The sequence below is a fragment of the Pleurodeles waltl genome, chromosome 5, assembly GCF_031143425.1.
Source record: "Pleurodeles waltl isolate 20211129_DDA chromosome 5, aPleWal1.hap1.20221129, whole genome shotgun sequence".
In the NCBI taxonomy this organism is placed as follows: Eukaryota; Metazoa; Chordata; class Amphibia; order Caudata; family Salamandridae; genus Pleurodeles; species Pleurodeles waltl.
The window spans coordinates 918,426,904-918,447,235 of record NC_090444.1 but is presented as its reverse complement, the minus strand read 5'-3'; the positions used below and the strand labels follow the sequence as shown (position 1 = coordinate 918,447,235).

Below are 20,332 nucleotides of genomic sequence, written 5' to 3'. Positions count from 1 at the left end.
GTGGCACCGCTGCCTTCTGGGTTACAAAGTTTTGAAGATAATCAGTCCAAGTTTGGACTTTTGTTAATAAATCATCTGCATTGCTGCTCAAACCCTGGATTTAAAACCTCAGGGCGATTGACCACCGATTGTCCTGATTCTTGAGTCTCAGGAGGTTGTGCGATTTTTAAAGGGGGAAATCCAGTGTCAATAAAAAGGAAACTTCTCTTTGTGCAGTCCTGCATCTTACTAATAAGAACATGGGCATTAGAGAATTTTGCTGAGTTTTGAGATCTCTTGTGATATTATTCACCTTTAATAAAGCCCTTGGCTATGATGTTACAATACTCAGGCTTGTCCGCATTAAATTTCCTGTGAGCTTTATTTATAGTCTAGTCTAAGGGAATCAGTAATGTATCAGCTGTTCTCACACACAAACATTTTAAGTTCTAGAACAGAGGGTGCCAGATTTCCCTTTGGGCTGCTGTCAACAAGTCTATTGATGATGGGGTGCACCTGTGCGTAGTTGCCACGTTGCTGAAAGAGGCTTAAATTGCAGTACTCAGTGCAGTTCTGAGACAGCTGATAATATTGTGCCATGGTGTTCAGCTGTTTATTTAAAGTGTTATTTGAGCAATTATTTGAGGAAATATGTATTAATTTATTCATAAGGCATCACCTTTTAGCTTCGGGCTGCTCTCTGTGCTTCTGGCCGTAAAGGTGGATAGCGGAGAGAAGAAAAGGGGTGAATCTGTAAAATACCAGAGATTATAACAGATAGCATTCACAGCTTCCAAATATAGTGCCTTCTAGTTCCTCTTATGCAGCGGGCAGATATGGGTGGTAAGCTGGATTTATTGGGTAATTGCTGTAATAGCTAGTAATCTCCAAATTCCTTGACCAACAGTGCAGCAATTGGGTTGACTGCAATGTGTTTTGGTTAAAAACCTTTTAGTGCCTTACAAATACGTGGATTAGCATGTGTTCATGTAGTGATTATATGAAGTTGCTCTGTGCCTGCCCTCAATCCATTTAATCTTTCCTAATAATTGTTGAGCATCTAAGGAGTTAACAGGTCCTCACGGACTGAACTAAGCAGCAAGTGCTCAATTTAATCAGACAAATTATTTTTTGATAAATACATTGAAATTGAGTCGGAGAAAAATATATACTCTTTTTGTTGTTCTCTTGTGCTGGCTTAGACACCGTTTGTCAATATAACTATTTAAGGTTGACAGTAAGAGCAGTGCTTAATTCGAACTCTCGCCTTAATTGCCTTGCATTTCAGACACCACTGTCAGTAGTGTTAGTATAAATCTTTAATTTGTTTTAACAAGCAGGCTTTTGGCTGCTCTAATATGTTGTACTATGCCCTTTTCTGTCACAGAGTGTAATTTAGTACATACACTTTTGGGTCTACTGTTGACATTGTTATTTAAAAAACTATGCAGTGCGATTTACTGTTATCACATCACATTTGAAAGTGTGTGGATTGTTTTTCAAACAAATCTGAATTTCCCATTGCAGGCCAGAGTTTGAGTAGATTTGTGGAGATGTGGTTTTATTATGCGCTACACTGCAATCCTTATTGTGCCTGGAGTTAAGATGTTTATCTCTGCCCAAACTATTCAACGAGAGTACCTTAGTATTTTTTTAAATTATTTGTATTGTCCTCATTTCGCCTCTGTGAGCACCTTCTTGTGATTGTGACTGTACCAGAAGCTCTCACTCGTACTTCGAGACGGTCACTAATGAGGCTTATAACTCCATTCTCCTGCCATTCCTAACATAGGAGATCTAATGAATTGGACCCATCTTCTGTTAACAAGATCTCAGCTGGTTCCCCCCAAAAATGTGCACCCTCAATTTATTTTACCTAATATGTAAAAGAAGTTAACAGAGTTCCACGACTTATGCCACGTGGCAGGCTCTAGTTTGCGCCACTTTTTACATCCATTCTCTCCTCGCCAAGAGATGTAAAACGAAAATCAATTTGGATTGGGTTAATGTTGATCTTTCCACCTCTCCATCTTTCTATGGTACACCAAATAAGATTGTAGTGTGGCTTACCTCCACTGGCATTCCTGAGGTTTGCAGTTGCTTTAACCCATTCTAAACCAAAAATCTTCCAACACTAGGCAGCTGGCAAACATGTATATAATCTGCACAGTGACCCCTCCACCTATTGCACCTGGAGTCATTACTCTTCCTGGCTTTAACTTCTATGGTGACCAGAAGGCATTGTGGTGAGTGAACAAGGATACCACAATGCCACCTCTTTCTTCCTCATTCTAGGATTCTGCACTACTCTATTCTGTGGGTTTCCGTGTGGGTCGAACCCTATTCTGCCAACCAATTAGCCATCTGATAGTGTACTTTTGGTAATCTTCACTTAGACATCCCACAGTAAGGCCTTCTCTTCCTCCACTAACTGCCCCCCACTTAGTTATTCCACATTCTTGTGTGGGGCATGTTCCTGCGGAGTCCCATATCAGTGAGAGTATACTATAATGTGGGATTCACTGTAAGGATCTTATCTGGTATCATAGGCTGACAGCTGAGCTAAGGCATTTCAGTCATACTTTTTTAAAGAATTTTGGTTCACCATACTTGAATATGAACCCCCTTCCTTGGTAAACCTGCTAGCATGGTGTTGTACATGTTCCCTGTGGAGGTTTCATCTGGGTGGGAGAGGGTCATACTGCAGTTTTTTTGACTGAAAGATTCCAACAGTACAGTTTAATATCAGGTAGTTCCAGACCTCCTTTTCCCACCCTCCTCTTGAGCTGTTTCCGTGACAATGCCTGCATATATGAACAAGGTGATCTTCCCTTGAATCTTCCACCGCTCTTCCCTGTTAAAGCTCAGCAGCATATTATCAGATAGCAAGGTAAATTTATTTTGGATGGACATCTTACCAGGTTTATCCTTACAGGTATAGTGAGGGGAAGATTCCTCCATTTCTTCAATGATTTATCTACTTCATTGCCAACCCTTTTCAGGTTGACCCTTGGATGGTCTCATGATTTTGCACAATCCTGACTCCCAGGTGCCTTATTATTTTTCCTCCCATACCAACTTCCAGATCACTATTTCTGATTTAGTTTTGTTCACATTATACCCAGAGATTTCCCTGAACTGCCTCACGTCCCATGTTACTTGGGATACTGCACCCTCCACATCTGACGTATCACAATCAGGTCTTCAGCGTATTGTGCTATTTTTTTATGAATTTGCCAGCAATGAAAGGCTTGATCTCTTTATTTGCTCTTATTTGTGTGCCAAGGTTTCTATATAGAAGTTGAAAAGGAGCGGGAAAAGGCGGCATCCCTTTCTAGTGCCCCTCCCTATTTTAACTGGAGTGGACAGATTATCATTTACTTACGCCTGGGCCCTTGGAGTGCTGTAGAATTGTTGGTTCATCCTCCAAGAACATGTCCACCACCACAATATGCATTAGAATTTTCATTAGATAGTCCCAGTTCACTTTGTCGAAAGCCTTGGCTGCATCCAGGGCATGATCGCCAGTGGAGATTTTATCGTCACTGCTAGATCTATAGATCCTATCAAAGAGTGTGTTCATTCCTACAAATGGCTTCCTGGAAGGAAGCCCATCTGGTTCTGATGTATAACTTCCCCCACCACCCTGCTTGATCTTAGATTATACGATCTATAGAGATCATAAAAGCACAACAAAGACACAGAACAATATTGCACACCTCTCGCGACAAGTTGCAAAAACGCTGGCAAAGATTTTATAGTCGCTGTTCAGCAGTGATATAGGGCAATATGACTGGCATTTTGTTGGGTTTTTCTCTGGCTTCAGAATCAAGGAAATTGATGCTTCATTCCAGGACTCTGGTATGGATGAACTAAGCCGCAGAATAGAGTTAAATAGGTTAACCCATACTGGGACCATCTCTTCAATCAAAGAAATATACAATTCTTTGTGGATGTTATCTTGCTCTGCTGCTTTGCCTCAGTTTGATTTCTTAATTGCACTCAATATCTCTTCTCCAGTAACCTCAAGATTCATAGATTGCTGCTGTACCAGAGTCAACTTGGGCATTTGTTTTTCTTCTAACCACTCTTCTTGTTTCTTGGTGTCAAATCTTCCCTGTATATGTCTTCGTAAAACCTATTGAACTCTTGCTCAGTCATTTCCCTATCTAGTACATCAGCTCCCTCTGTCAAACCATGTACCTTTTTAATATGATTCCTACTTGTTTCTGATCTTGCTTTCCATGCTAGCACCTTTCCACACTTCTCCCCATATTCATAGTTCCCTTGCCCTGCTAGCCTCCCATTGCTGCCTCACTTTCTCGTCCATCAGTAATTTAAATTAGGCTTGAAGAGAGGACAATGATTTCCCTAACGCATCTCTTCAGTTCCTTTCCCGGGTGCTCTCTGTCAAAGCAGCTTCCACTTTATAGATCTCCCTCTCTAAGTTCTCCTTCCACAGCCTTTCTCTTTTGTGCCAAGCGAACGATATACTGAGCAGGGTTCCCCTGCCAGGCTTTACATGCATCCCAGGCAACTTTAACTAGGACAAAGGAATAGTTCCAGCAGAAGACCCCTTCTGTAGTTTTCCAACTACCTCGGTCTGGAGAAGAAGCGTTCTATCTAATGTCCATCTCACCCTTCCTGTACGGTCAGAGTTCTTAATTTTTATTAGTAAGGGTGCATGCTCCAAAAATGTGTATTGGAAGATGTTCTATTGCCAAAATCCTATCTTACGCTGTACGATCTACAAACAGGTAGCCTATAGAAGAAAAATTGCCATGTTTTTTACAGTGGAATGTATAATCTCTACCTTTACCATTGATTCTTCACCAGGTGTTGCGTAGATTAAGGATCTTTGTTAGGAAGCAAAGATAGTCACTCATTTTCAGGGTGCCCATATGAAAACACGGAGATGACCTATCGATAATTATCGAGCAAAATGTTAAAGTTGAGGCCAAGTATTATAGGACCCTTAAATTCCAAGTGTAGTGAGGAGCTGGGTCATTGGGTTTGTATAGTCAATATTTGGGCCATAGTAGGTAGCAAGGGTTAGTGTCTTCTGCTATCCTTAAATTCGCTTCATCTGATTAAAATTTTACAAGTTCTATCTTCGAATTCGTTCTAATTAGAATTGCTGCTCCTTTCGTCCAATATTGTTGATTGGTAGCTATTGTCTCCTCCAGCCAGCTGTACGTCGACATGAGCTCTACACTCATGCCTTAAGAGATGGGTTTCCTGCAGCATTATGACATTTGCTTTTGACTCTAAGTATTGTAGTATTGACTGCTGTCTCCACCAGCTGTCGCAACCCGTTAACGTCCTAACATAAGATGAAGAAAAGATGAGTCTCCTGCTGGTAACTCCTTCTTGCCATGTTTCCGAGTTTATATCTCTCTATTGATTCCAGCCTTCTAAGGGACATTTATTTTCCTTTTTTCCCCTCACATGCTACTGACTTTGTTCCCCCCCCTCCACCTGTCCCCCCTACACACACACTTACCACCCACAGAAACCGTCCCATTTCGTCTTTTTGGCATCTCTGGGAATGCCTCTATGAGCTTCTCCTCCGGACTTCAAACTGCTTCCCTGTATCCCGCACCTTCATCCATCCTCTCCCTTAATATGTGCAATAACTTCACCCGCAGCCTCTACCTCAAAAAAGGTATGCATCTTATTGCCCCACATTACTTTTTAGATCGCTGGGAATCTGATTTGGACACTCGCCCCAGCTTTCCTAAATTTCTCCATGCGTTCGTCTAATTCCCACTGTCTGTCTTCTGTAGCTCGCAGTATATCAGATCTGATGAAGATTGAGAGACCCTGAGCCTAAGACTTCTTGAGACCCAGACTCGCGATTTTTTCTTTGACAGAGTATGAGAGGAAGTTAACTAGACTTTTGCGAGGGTTCTTCCGGCCTTAATGGATCTTGTTATTCATTTTTGGTGCACTCCAAAGCCATCTGCTGGCCAAGGGCAATCATGCACGTTCTCAGGTGAGCTAACTGATATTATGGGCAGGCTGATGTGTGAGTGAATGAAGCTCTTAAGAATTCATACCGTTTTATGACTGTGAGAAAGTAGCCTCTTTCTAGCATGGTTAGCCCCACTTTTGGCCTGTTTGTGAGTGTGTGTCAGTGTGTTTTTACTGTGTCACTGGGATCCTGCTAGCCAGGACCCCAGTGCTCATACATAAAAACCTATATGTCGGTGTGTTTTGCCTGTCTCACTGGGATCCTGCTAGCCAGGACCCCAGTGCTCATAGTTTGTGGCATAGTGTGTGTGTTTTCAGTAGTGCTTAACTGTATCACTGAGGCTCTGCTAACCAGAACCTCAGTGCTCATGTTCTTTCTGCTTTTAAATTTGACACTATAGGCTAGTGACTTCATTTACCAATTTCAATTAGCACACTGGACACCCCCCCTCCCCAAAACCCCCCCCGCTCTATAAGTCCCTAGTATATGGTACCTAGGTACCCAGGGCATTGGGGTTCCAGGAGATCCTTATGGGCTGCAGCATTACTTTTGCCACCCATAAGGAGCTCAGACAAACCCTTTCACAGTACTGCCAATGCAGCCTGTGTGAAATAGTGCACACACTATTTTACAGCCATTTGCACTGCACTTAAGTAACATATAAGTCGCCTATATGTCTAACCTTCATTTAATGAAGGCCAGGTGCAAAGTTACTAAGTGTGAGGGCACCCTTGCACGAGCAAAGGTGCCCCCACATAGTTCAAGGCCAATTCCCTGGACTTTGTGAGTGTGGGGACGCAATTACACGCATGCACTACATATAGGTTATTACCTATATGTAGCTTCACAATGATAACTCTGAATATGGCCACGTAAGGTAGCCTTCCCCAGCCTCTGGAAATGCTTTGAATGGAACAGATGGTGCCCTCCTTTCATAATCCAGTCTACACTGGTTCAGGGACCCCTTGTCCCTGCTCTGGCACGAAACTGGACAAAGGAAAGGGGAGTGATCACTCCCCTGTCCATCACCACCCTAGGTGTGGTGCCCAGAGCTCCTCCAGTGTGTCCCAGACTTCAGCCATCTTGCTTTGCAAGGTGTGGGGATACTCTGGAGGCTTCTGAGTGGCCAGTGCCAGCAGGTGACGTCCGAGACCCCTCCTGATAGGTCCATACCTTTTGAGATAGCCAGTCCCCCTCTCCGGGCTATTTAGAGTCTCTCCTGTGGGTTCTCTTCAGATTCTACTTGTAAGTTTCCTGCAGGAATCCTCTGCAACTACTGCTTCATCCTCTGACCTCGGATCAACCGCAGACTACTGCAGGAATGGCTGTAACAGCAACAAAGTATCCAGAAGGACTACTTTTCCTCTGCAACTTCAGCTCCAGCCAGCAACTGCAATAGTTTCCACGGTGTGCATGCTCTGAGGACTCCCTTTCTTCACCCTGCACCAGAAGGACTGAAGAAATCTCCTGTGGAGTGACGGAGTCACTCCCCTCCTCAAGCAGGCACCTTCTAAGTCGATGACTGGTTCTCTTGAACTCCTCTCCTCGACGAGCGTGCTCCCTGGAACACAGAGGTTGGACCCCATTGACACAGACTATTCCGAGGTCCTGCTGTCCCAATTTGGAGGAGGTAAGACCTTGCCTTCCCCGAGAACGATACGTCCCCTGTGCACCGCGTCTTCTGCACCTCCTGAGGCCTCTGTGCACTATTTTAAAAATTCCTTCGTGCGAAGTCTGGCCCAGGTCCCGAGCACTCTCTCCTGCAACGCTCAACTCGCTGAGTTGTTTGGCGGCGTGGGACCTTCCTTCGTAGTGCTACATCAACCGCATTTTGTACCTCCTTTGTCCCCGTGTCCTGGAACTCCCGTGTGTGCTATCTGGTGCTCTGAGGGCTCTCTGAAATGCTGATAGCCCCCTCTTCCTCCTCACACAGAGTTGAGGCCCCCAGGTCCCTCATGGGTCCAGATAGCGCCAACTAATGTATATATTGTGTATAATTCTTACCTCCAGAAGGAGTATTGCCTCTAAGATATTCTTTGCTACTGTGTCACCCAAATAAACTACCTTTTTGTTTTGATATCACTGAGTAATTGTCTTTACTTTTGTGTAAGTACTGTGTGACTATAAGTGGTATTGCAGAAGCTTTGCATGTCTCCTAGTTCAGCCTAAGCTGCTCTGCAATAGCTACCTCAATCAGCCGAAGCTGCTAGAACACTACTACATTTCACTGATAAGGGATAACTGGTCCTGGTGTAAGGTGTAAGTACCCAAGGTACCCACTACAAACCAGGCCAGCCTCCTACAATAACCAAATTAAAACTATTGTTAATCAGAACAGCAATGATAAAGGCAAAGCTGATTAACATAAGGGACCAGGGTCCGGCTGTATCAGCTGATTGTTAGTCACAAAAAAGAAATCCCACAACTCTAAAGAAATGTGATGCTAAAAAACAGAGACCTCCCCAACGCTAAAGAAATGTGACTCTAATTTATAAAAAATAGTTTGATTTTTATAAGACTTTAGGCACTAGAATGGAAAAGATCCACCTGAGGGTTCTGGAAGTAAACATTTTACAAGCAATAATAAAACAGTGCAATTTCATTCAATCATGAACAAGCCTTGGCAAAGTCAACAAATCAGATACTTAAAAACTTTTTCAAAGAAAACTTAGGTAAGTCTCAGTGCGGTCAGTTGGAAGAACTTGGGACGACCAACACTGACAGGGAGCTATTTAGGAGGACCAACAAGGTACTCCAGAACAGTTACCTCCACAGGAGAACCATTTCTTCAACAGTTCCAAGCGCGTTATCTGTATTGCAGTGGATTCCTATGGAGTGATCCTGATGCATGGGATGAAAAATGGTAAAATATTCTAATGATGCTGTGGATGCGACGCGGTTGATAGGGATCTTACTGCAGGGATCCTTAGGTCCATGAAGATGGTGAAGGGGTCTTGGTTGCAGTATCAATTTTGCACAAAGCTCTCTGAAGTCTGGCCAAAGTCCTGTTGCCACTGGACCGGCAGTCACCCATTGTCATGGTCACAGATCAATCCTTCCTGAGTTGATAACGTTCATTCTGAGGGTCCCAGCAGCTCTCCTACTGCACTTACAGTCTCAGCGAACTGAGGCGCAACTCTGTGCATCAGGTCTTGTTACCCAGTGCTGCCCAGCGATGGTGGTAGTAGACTTTTCCACAAGCAAGACACAGCAAGTACATCTCCCTCTTTGCTAGCTACCAGGTACAGTAGGTGCAGTCCTCGTCAGTGTAGCCTCTTTTTGATGGTCTCTCATGCAACAGGACAGTCCTCCTTTGGTCCTTCTTCTAAGTCAGTTGAGAACTGAGGTCTGGGTGCCCCCTTTATGCTCAGAAAGTGCCCTCATGACAGGAAGTGGTTAGTAACAAATAGGTTACCATGTTCCCTACCTCCTAGTGACCACTTCCTGTTGAGTGTGGCATCTGGCTGTCCCAGGATGCACCATTCCGCCCACACTCAAGATGGTGGGACATATCTCTTAGTGTGCAGACATCTTCTAGCTCACCGCGGGCGTGCCTACTTTAGGGCTGCACACCAGTGGGGAAGCTAGTTTGGCAACTGGTTTCTCCTCTGTGCTCCCCATGCCAGCCTTCCCCCTGGTGTCCCACTTCTGCTCTTCAAACGCAGCTTCACCCATGAATCCTGGGTTTGGGGGCTAACACCTGAGTGGCTTCCTGCAGGGGGGAGTTGACACCTCCCTGGCCTGCAAGCCCTCATTGTTCTCCTTCCTGAGAGTTATTACCACGTACATCCAGGAGGGCAGAAGGCTATCTCTTGGAGCAGGCTCCATGGGTTCCCGGGAAGGCACAGGAGTTTAAAAGACAACAAAGTGGCAGATTTGCTAAATCTGCACACTGCAGCAAGTTGTATTTATTTTAACTTGAGATACAGGTTGACCTTAATGCAACGAGTTGTTTGTTACCTCAGATTGTCCACTTTGTTTGCACTGTTCCAGAGCTAGTACATCTGAGGTGTTCAACTTGCAACCCTGTCCTCGCCAATTGGGCGACCAAGTCCTTCCACAGTAAAGCGGTTGTTTTGCTTGTTTTACTGTCAGGACATGTCCTGCCTGTGTCGTATGTTGCACCCTGCCTTTAGGGGTTGGTAGGCCTGCGAGAGGAGTGACTTACACACATGTTCAGGGGAAGTGGTGGCTTTGCCTTTGTTTTATGTCTTAAAGTCGGGCAAGTAGGGCATGGCTGCTCTACCAGTCTGTGATGGGGGACTTGCTTTACTTGGGGTATTTCCAGGGTGGGACAATCAGTGCTGCAAGCCCTGGGATACCCCATCTAATTTACCTATCCTGGATACCAGGACACCATTTAATCGGGACACACAGGTAAGTTAACCCTTTCCAGTTGTGCAGTGTAAATTTGACATACACTTTTTGGGTCAGGGCACTGAGGCCGTTAGCAGGTCTCAGTGCACATTGAGAGTCGAAAAGCCAGCAGTATCAGTCAAAAAACCTTGGGGTTGACCATAGTAAAAGAGACATTTTCTTTTACTAATCTTACAAATTAATGTCTTGCAACCAAAACCCGGTCGCAAAACATTTATTATTTTATTTTATTTTTTTACCATCAAATCAAAAGTAGTTGTAAGAGTTCGCAAACAGGTAGGGATCTTCAAGGGGCATCTTTTCCTTTGTGAATCTCATGAAAAGCATCATTTACAAGCAGGCAGTGGTCCTTGAAACCACTGCCTACTTGTAAAATATGTTTATAAAAGTATTAATTTTTCTTTTTGAAATGCAGCCTTGTTTCCCTTCTAGGGAACGGGGCTATATCTACAAAAGTAAAAAAAAGAAATGCTTTACTTAAAAGCAGTCGCAGACACGGGGGTCTACTGACCCAGCAGGCCGCTATACCGTTAACTTAACCAATAGTAGAGGGTCTCAATGTGCAACTTACCTCATGCTTCCTAATGAGCTAGGACGAAATGCGACCCACTGCGAATCGGTATTTTGTGAACCAACCTATTAATACATAGATTTGTACGCAAAATACCAAAGTATTTGGTAAAAGCCGGCATGTAATTTGCACCTACTTGTAACAAATGCATTTTAGTAGATTCATATTAAGAAATCACAAATTGCAGATCATTATTTGATGCAATCTACTATTTTTGCATGTCAATCTTAATACATCAGCCTCCCAGGACTATTTATATCTTCACTTAGCTAACATAAAACAAGATACTACCTTCTGAAATTTATGTTTGCCTTGGAATATATTTCTAAAATGATAGATAAGTTGGTACATTATGTACCTACCTTGTTTTTTGTGTAGAGAATGGTTGGCTCATATTTTAGGTCTGCACCCAGTCTTGAATATGAACAGGGTTTAGTTGCCAGTGGACATTTGTACTGAGAAAACTATTGGAATGGTGCATATTTTTTCCCTAAGAAATGGTTGTTCAATTAACTGAATACTTAGAGCCTATTTAACAAACTGAGGTTACAGCCTTTCAGTTTGTGTAAATCGATGTTAGATATTCTGTTTATTTTTAGGTTGCATAAAAATAATGCTTTCTTTTTGTGATATCCAAGATCACATGGAGTTATTTTTTTCTGCATATATGTATCATCTGTGAAATCTCGTTGAGTTCATATGTTCTTCTTACATTTCGCATTATGGTTCATAGTTACTGAAATAGAAGTGGAATGATAATAACAATGACATTGAAAATCCTTTAAGTTTTGCTTGTCGATTCTAATCTTTCTTGTATTTATTTTCAGATGGGTGCTTGTTTTTCAAAGGTGTTTAACGGATGTCCTTTAAAGATTCACTGTGCAACATCCTGGATCAATCCAGACACTAGAGGTACTGTATACTTGTTCCATGTTTGTTTTCTTAATTGTTATAAGCACACTTTTTTTTTTTTATTTGTTGGAATATGTAGGATTGTGTCTGTTGTGTGACACTTCACCTCAATGATATTTGAGTTCGGTGGCTTACGAATTATATTAGCAGGTATATTGATTTAATTTGAGAACTTTGTAAGGTAAAATCTGTCTTTTCCAGTAAAGGGTATTGTTAGACTGTAGTGACAAGCCAGGTTCTGCTTTCTACTTTCTTTTTAATCCTTATTTCTCTGCAGTTTTAGAAAATCACTGTGGTAAGCCATAACACTGTTTTTGTCATTCTATCGCCCACACACAAATGTAATTTGACATATGCTACTTTATAAACAGAACACCTGGCTGTACAATGCAGAATTTTTCGGAGCCAGGTGAGTCATAATCATTTGACTCCTCTCAAAATATCTTGTTCACATGATCTCTGAAACAGATTCCAGAAAGCCTAGGTGCTACCCAAAACCCTTTTTTCTCAAAAATCTAATTTTCATCACTTTTTGAAAAACTAACACGGAGTTTATGCTTTACAGTAATATGTGTAATGCATTAATATCCTTTTAAAATGTCAGACTCTTCTCTTGAACAATGCTTAGCTGTTTCCTGTAACTTGCTGAAAATGATCTTTGGAGGCAGAAATACTGCATATGAGTGACATTGTAATTAGAGGTGGGTGTTCCAGACATGATGGACATCTCTCCAATGAGCACCTGCTAATGATTACAAAATCTAGTTGCAGCTTTGACAACACTGAGTCACCTGCTGTCTAAATGTCTCAAAACACGTAGGAAAAGCAAAGAGGCAATAGATGATGATGTCTTTTCTGAGGGGCAGGGACCTGAGCTGAACACGAGGAAGTAAGAATGTTCCTCAAAACTTTTTCCTGTGGATCGATATTTCAGATGTCGAAAAGGGCACCCTAATATCCTTGAGGTTCAGTCGGGAGGTTGACCTGAGGCCAGTCCGGGGCATCGTTCTGGTCTGCTATTTCTTTATGAAAGACTGGAGGGCCATGATTGCCTTGCGGTTGTATCAGACTAGTATGCTGAGGACCTTCCCTGCTCCAGGGTCACAGAGAATGAAGAAATCTGATAGAGACTTCTAGCTGCAGCTTCCTTACCTTAGAATTCCCTGGCGTCAGCTTCGAATCCAGAGTTTTTTCTGAGCAGTACCCTGTGCGCGCGCCGTCGGGCGGTGTCGTTCGGGTCCGCGTGCGTCGCCAGCATCGTTGGAGCCATCTATGACGTCACGGTTGTCTATATAGACGCCGTCTCGGCGCGCGTACGTCAGTTCTTTTCCTTTCACGCCGGTTAAGCGCAGTTTTGGAAGGAGCTACCCTGCTTCGACGGTTTGTCGATGCTTTTTTGACTGTTTGAAGTCATGTCTTCGAGAAAGACAGGATTCAAGCCGTGTGGTGCGTGTCAGCGCACCATGTCGGTGACGGATCCGCACCAAGTTTGTCTTTAATGCCTGGAGAAAGACCACGATTCCACCTTGTGCTCCGACTGTCGGGCCATGGCGCCGAAGGCCTTGAGGGAGAGATCCCTTAAGCTTCTTGCGGCCCGACATTCGTCTTTGGTCGGCGCGACTCTGCGGAGGTCACGGTCCCGCAGTAGGAGGAGGTTGCGGCACCGCTCCTGGAACCCCAAGTCCTCTTCCTCGCATTCGAGGTCATCCGAAGGTAAGAGGCACAAGAAGAAGAAGAAGTCCAAGCGGACTTAGTCTCTGACACGCCCGTCGGCCGACAAGGCATCTAGGGAACGTCGACGTTCCAAGTGCGGTTCTGCGGAGCCGTCGGCAGGGTTGACTCCGCGTCTTCCCCCCTTTCCGGGGACCAGATCGACCCCCGCTCAAATAAAAGAATTTTACGAGGCCATGCGTCTCGTTTTGGAGCGGGCTGCACCCTCAGGTGGGTCTTCGGGCCTCGCGGGGTCAGCAGGGGCCCCTTCGGGCTCGACGCCGGCGGCTTCGGCCTCTGCACCGTTGGGGACCCCAGGATCCGATACCGGTTCCGGTCTCTCACAGTCGGCCTCCTGTTGGGTCCGACAACCACGATTCCGCCACCGTCGGCAGCCCCATCCTTATTCCGGATGATCTGGAGCCGGAGCGACGTCGACTCGACGGAGCCAATTCGGCCCAGATCATTGTCTGAGCATTATTTGGAACAGCCAGATGCAGGAGAGGAATGGGAGGGGTCTGAGGACCCTCTAGAATCTGGATTGCAGCAGGACTGGTATGAGGATCTAGGGGAGGCCAGTGGACTGGACACGTCTCCAGATACTGGTATGCTCTCTCCTCCTAATGTGGCTACGGAGGAGGGTGCTTCTTTCGCTATGGTGGTGCGTAGGGCTGAGGTCTTGGACCTAGATTTGCCTACGGTGCCAGTCAGGACGAATATCCTGACAGAAGTGCTTCAGCCCGGGGTGTCCACATCAGAGCCGTTGTTGCCCTTCAATGAGGCTCTTACAGAAGTCCTTCTGGGTACGTGGTCCAAACCCAGCACAGGGGCTCCTGTGAATAGGACGGTTGGCTGCCGCCATAGACCCGCTCCCAGCGACCCTAGTTTCCTGACACAGCCCCCCACTCCTGAGAGCTTGGTTGTCCAAGCCTATTCTTCCCGTGGTGCCTTCCCTTCCGCTCCCCCGGATAGGGAATCCAAGAGGCTGGATCAGCTTGGGAAGATGATGTTTTCTTCCACCAGCCTGGCATTGAGGTCCGTAAACACCTCTTGCCTATTGGGCCGTTATTCCCATACTTTATGGGATACGGTGGCACAGGTGCTGCCCCAGGTCCCAGAGGGCGTACGGGACACTCTCACCCAGGCTGTCAAGGATGGGAGAGATGCAGCCAAGTTTACGATCCGGTGTGGTTTGGACACGACCGACTCGCTGGGCAGAGCGATTTCATCGTCAGTGGCCCTACGTCGCCACGCCCGGCTACGTTCCACTGGTTTTTCAGGGGATGTCCAGTCCAGCTTGATGGACATGCCCTTTGATGGCTCTCGCCTTTTTGGCAAAAAGGAAGACTCCGCGCTTGAGAGGTTCAAGGATTCTCGAGCCACGGCCAGATCCTTGGGCCTTTCAGCACCAGCACGACAGCAGTCTGTCTTTCGCCCCTTTCGAGGCTTCGGAAGGGGTGTGGTACCACGCCAGCCTCAGTTCAGCCACCGTCCTCCGGCTTCACAGCATCCCGGAAGAGGACATGGTCGTGGTACCATCAGACCCAGAGGGTCTGGCCAGAAGTCGGCCGCCACACAGACCCCCTCCACTGGGCCCAAGCCCTCCTAGTGTGGTTCTGCGGGATCATGTCCGTCCAGTTGGAGGGAGGATTCGTTTTCATCTCCCTCACTGGCTTTCCATCACCACGGACAAGTGGGTCCTGCAGATCATACGGAAGGGCTACTCCCTTCCCTTCCAGTCTTTCTCTCCGACAAAGGAATGGCTGATGGAGGACCATCTAGCTTTGCTCCGCGAGGAAGTTACAACTCTCTTGGCCAAGGGAGCCATAGAAAGAGTCCCGATATCAGAAGTAGGCAGTGGTTGTTATTCCCGCTACTTTCCGATTCCCAAAAAGAACAAAGGCCTTCGCCCTATCTTGGATTTAAGGGACGTCAATCTCCTCCTCAAGAAGGAGAAATTCAAGATGCTCACTCTTGCTCCGGTTTTGTCTGCCCTAGACCAAGTAGACTGGATGTTAGCGTTGGATTTGCAGGATGCATATTTCCATATTCCTATCCTGCCAGCCCACAGGCGTTACCTGCGGTTCAAGGTGGGCCACGAGCACTTTCAGTTTACTGTGCTTCCTTTCAGTCTCACCAGTGCCCCTTGGGTGTTCACAAAAGTGATGGCGGTGGTGGCAGCTCATTTGCGCAGGTCAGGGATTTCAGTCTTCCCCTACCTAGACGATTGGCTGTTGAAGGCTCCTAGGCCCCAGGCTCTCGTCACCCACCTCCAGACGACGGCGGAGCTCTTGCATTCGCTGGGGTTCACTTTAAATGTGCCGAAGTCACATCTGACTCCCTCTCAGAAGCTCACTTTCATCGGAGCTGTTCTGGACACAGTGCAGTATCGGGCTTATCCTCCCGATCAGCGGGTCCAGGATATTCAGGTTATGATTCCGATGTTTTGGCCTCTATCCTGAATCTCGGTGAGACAGACTCTGAGGCTGCTGGGACTCATGGCTCCCTGCATCCTGTTGGTCAGGCATGCCAGATGGCGCATGAGGGCTCTGCAGTGGGACCTGAAGTTCCAATGGGCACAGCATCAGGGAAATCTTACCGACGTGGTTCTGATCTTGGAGGGGACTGCAAAAGATCTACAGTGGTGGTTAGTGAACTGCGAGTGGGTCAAGGGCAGACCCCTCTCCCTTCCTCAACCAGATCTAAGGGTGGTGACAGATGTGTCACTTCTGGGATGGGGCGGCCATCTGGGGGAGGTGGAGATCAGAGGTCACTGGTCTTCAGCAGAATCCAGGCTCCACATCAACTTGTTGGAGCTCTGGGCGATCCGGATAGCATTAAAAGCATTTCTTCCTGTTGTGAAAGGGAAGGTGGTGCAGGTGTTCACGGACAACACTACCGCGATGTGGTACTGTAACAAGTAGGGCAGTGTGGGGTCGTGGACCCTTTGTCAAGAGGCTTTACGTCTCTGGACATGGCTGAACAGCAGGGCATAACCCTGGTGGTTCAACACCGGGCGGGTTCTCTGAACGCCAGAGCAAACCAACTCAGCCGAAAATTCTTAGAGGATCACGAAAGGTGTCTCCATCCGGGGGTGGCGCAAGGACACTTTCAGCAGTGGGGAGAGCCTTGGTTAGATCTGTTTGCCTCTGCAGAAAACGCGCAATGTCAGCAGTTTCGCGCATTGGAGTTTCCAAGGGGGCTATCGCTAGGCAACGCTTTTTGTCACAAGTGGAGTTCAGGCCTCCTGTACGCCTTTCCGCCTATACCACTTCTGCCCAGAGTTCTCAAGAAAATAAAGAACGACCGGGCCCAAGTAATCCTAGTGGCTCCGGATTGGGCACGGAGAGTTTGGTATCCAGAGCTTCTCAAAATGAGCATCGGTCCGCCAATAAGGCTGCCTCTTCGGGAGGATCTTCTGTCGCAGCAGCAGGGGAAGGTTCTCCACCCAAACCTGTCAACTCTGTCCCTTCATGCGTGGAGATTGAGCGGCGACAGTTGATGGGTGCTCTACCAGATACCTCGTTACCGAAGGTAAGTAACTTGTTCTACTGCACCAGTCCAGTGCCATGGTTTGAGTCTGCTTTAGCATGGAGAAATTATAGTGAGCCTTCTAATGAATGGACAGTCTGTACTCCTACAGTGCTCCTCAGTATCAAATCCAAATCCCTTCAGCTTAGTGAACAGACTGGTAATACTCGTACCAAGACCGAGACAGAAAGGAGGAACATACAAGCAGTGCAGATATGCGACCCTGGTTCAGGGTTAACATTTAATGAAAAGTAGCCCCCACAAACAATTGAAGTGCTATCTGTGTTGAGAAATGAGAAGCCTCTACTAGAAGGGCTTTTGAGAGGATGTTACATATGGCTGTTTCATGGGCGTATGACGTGGGTGACCCTTTGATGCAGATTCCTGAAGAATCTGTTGAAACAATTTTGACCTTGTACAGAGCTTCCTTTACCTGAAAAAGCCCACTCTACTTCCACTTTTTGTAACAGTGCATCAGCCTTCTTATCTCTAGATGTTTGTGTGGTGTGGGGAGAGGCCTTCTGCATAATTGGAGGGAACACTAAGACTGAATAATTTGGAGGAACCACCAGTCTGAGCTAATCATATTTTACAAAGAATGAAGGATTGCTCCACCTTTGCCACTCTCCTCCAATGGAATGTAAGATCCTGATCAAAGTTTCAAAGAGGTTTTGCAGACATAGTAGCAGGTGGAGGAGAAGTAATGATGGCACACACCTCTCTGTTGAAGGCATTTAATCATTTGGTATAAGGCAAATCATGTGACAATGTGTTTGGCCAACTAGGAAATTGGAGGAAGGGTTGTTTTGATAAGTTCAAGATAAAGTTCACAGAAGAATGATTGTCTTGTGGGGTTCATTTATATTTACTTTGGTCAGTTACTTAGAGCCTGCAAGATGTTTCCTAAAGTAAATATTTATTGAAGAGAGGTCTCAAAGCAACAGTTGCAAGGCAGTTCTTAGTATTCCAATGGCATGCCAGAGAATTGCAAACTAAGGATATCTAAATGGCAAATTGGTGAGTTTAAGGTAAGAAAGAGGGAGTGATGGTAAAAGTAGAGAGTGTATGCTAATGGTGACAGAGAGGGCTGATTGACGGTGCTGGCAGTATGTTAATCTTATAGCAGAACAGCCCTCTCACTTGTCGCCATCACTGGAAGAATGGTGGTCAACCTGACCCTTTTTGCAGGGTTATACCTTAACTTTCTGCCTTCTTCCTCCTATTTTGTCTGACCTTTTTATGTTGGCTTTAGGACTCTGGGCACTTTACCACTGCTAATCCGTGCTTAAATGCATATGCTTTCTGTCTAAAATATATTGGAGTTTGGTTTGTCCATGATTTGATTTACTAGTAAGTCCCTAGTGCAGTGCACAGTGTGTGCGCCCAGGGTCTGTAAATCAAATGTTACTAGTGGGTCTGCAGCACTGATTGTGGCACCCACATGAGAAGCTCTGTAAATATGGCTCAGGCCTGCCATTGCAGTGCCTGTGTGTGCAGTTTTAAACTGCCATGTTAAAGTACACCCACTTGCCAGGCCCAAACCTTCTCTTTTATTACCTGTAAGTTACCCCTATGGTAGGCCCAAGGGAGCCCCAGGGGCAGGGTACAGGCTGTTTATAAGGCGGGACATGTAATGGTGTGTTTTACATATCCTGATAGTGAAATACTGCTAATTACCGTTCCCACTATTGCAAGGCCTGTCTCTCCCATAGGGTAACATGGGGATTGCTTTGAAATATCTTATAAGTATATATTCCCTTTGGGAGCAGATAGAGATCTGGAGTTTGGGGTCTCTGAACTCACAATTAAAAAATACATCTTTTAGAAAGTGGGCATTTTCTTGCTTAACCATTCTGTGCCTCTGCCTGTCTGCTGAATACACGTCTGGGCTGGATGACAGTTGGGCGGTTTGTGCATTCACTCTAGACTGTCACACAAAGGGAGCTAAGGTGTGCCCTGCATATCCAGATTGCCCATCACAAGGCTGATGGGTCTTCCTGAGCTTGAGTGGTGGGAGGAGCTGATACTTGCACCTGAATAGGGCTGTGCCTGTCCTCACACAGAGAAGTCTCCAACCCTTTGTAATGTGTCTAAGGCCAGGGTATGGAAAGTCAGGGACTTGTGCACTAAAAATACTTCTCTTTGAAGTTTGCCTACTTCAAAGACAGAAATAGGTAGAGGTACTGGACCTCAGACACCACATAGTTAGAATCCTTCTGGACTGAGGACATTCTGCCAGAAAGAAGAGTTGGATTCTGTAGGAGGGACTGCCACTCTGCCATTTACTTTGTTGTGCTGTCCTGCTGCTTATGTCCAGGGAGTCAAAGGACTGGACTTGGTTTTCTACATCCTGCTTTACAAGGTTCTTCAGGGGCATGGACTGCGCTTACTCCCTGTTAAGAAGCCGCAGGGACATTAAAGTCTTCATTTGTCAGTGCCTGTGCTCTTTTGCTGAGAGTTGTGGCTTGCCAAGTGGTGCCAACTCCAGTCTCTGGGTCACTAGAAGTGCAAGCTGGTGATCTGAATGAGAAAATCCATGCATCAATGCGCCGGAAGAATTGATACAGTGCCTGTTCGGCCACCTGAAGAATCAACGCAGTGTCTGTCCTGCTGCAGAACCTACGCAGCACCTGTTTCACTGCGGTCCCATCAACATAGTGTGTCTGGATTTTCCACGCATCATCCATGGGCATCAATTTTTCATCTACCCTGCCTCACAGTAAGGGAATCTACGCGTTGTCTTTACTGCGAGGAAAGAGTCAACCCATCACCTTGCCTGCCAGTGAGGAACCGCTGCATCAGCTCACCTGTGAGAAAATATTCACTGCATCACCTCCCCTGCGCAGTAAGGAACAGACGCATCACTTTGCTTTTACTGCGCCTCACCTCCCCTGTGGCCAGCATCGTCTATGTTTTTGACGCATCCCAGATGCTTTTTGATAAAGAGATACATCCCTTGATAACTATAAAAAATGAATATCTCTAGACAGTAATTTTTTACAGAGCTATATCAGGAGGCAGGATTAATGGGGTATTATGGAGCTCAGAAAGGGAAGGAGGTACAGAAATGGACCATTTCACGATTGGTTGTGCTTTGTGCCAAAATATGCCATATATTGGCCAAGAAGTAACTCCTGAGGGCTTGCGTGCTCATTCCACCAAAGCTGCGACCACTATGTTAGCACTTGGTATCCTGGACCTGGACATCTGCCAGGCAGCAACGTGGGCACCTGTGCATATGTTTGCCAAGCACTTCTGCCCAGACAGTTGGACATGTA

General features: G+C 45.8%; 1 protein-coding gene across 5 annotated transcripts in view; it reads left to right on the top strand.

Annotated features, from left to right (window-relative positions):
* The window catches only part of MAP4K3 (mitogen-activated protein kinase kinase kinase kinase 3), a 960,603-nt gene that overhangs the window by 553,110 nt on the left and 387,161 nt on the right, over positions 1 to 20,332 (top strand). For all 5 annotated transcript variants that reach the window (XM_069235044.1, XM_069235047.1, XM_069235048.1 and 2 more), the window contains one exon: positions 11,729 to 11,813. In XM_069235044.1, the coding sequence (XP_069091145.1) occupies positions 11,729 to 11,813 (85 nt within the window). The remainder of the gene's footprint in view (positions 1 to 11,728; positions 11,814 to 20,332) is intronic.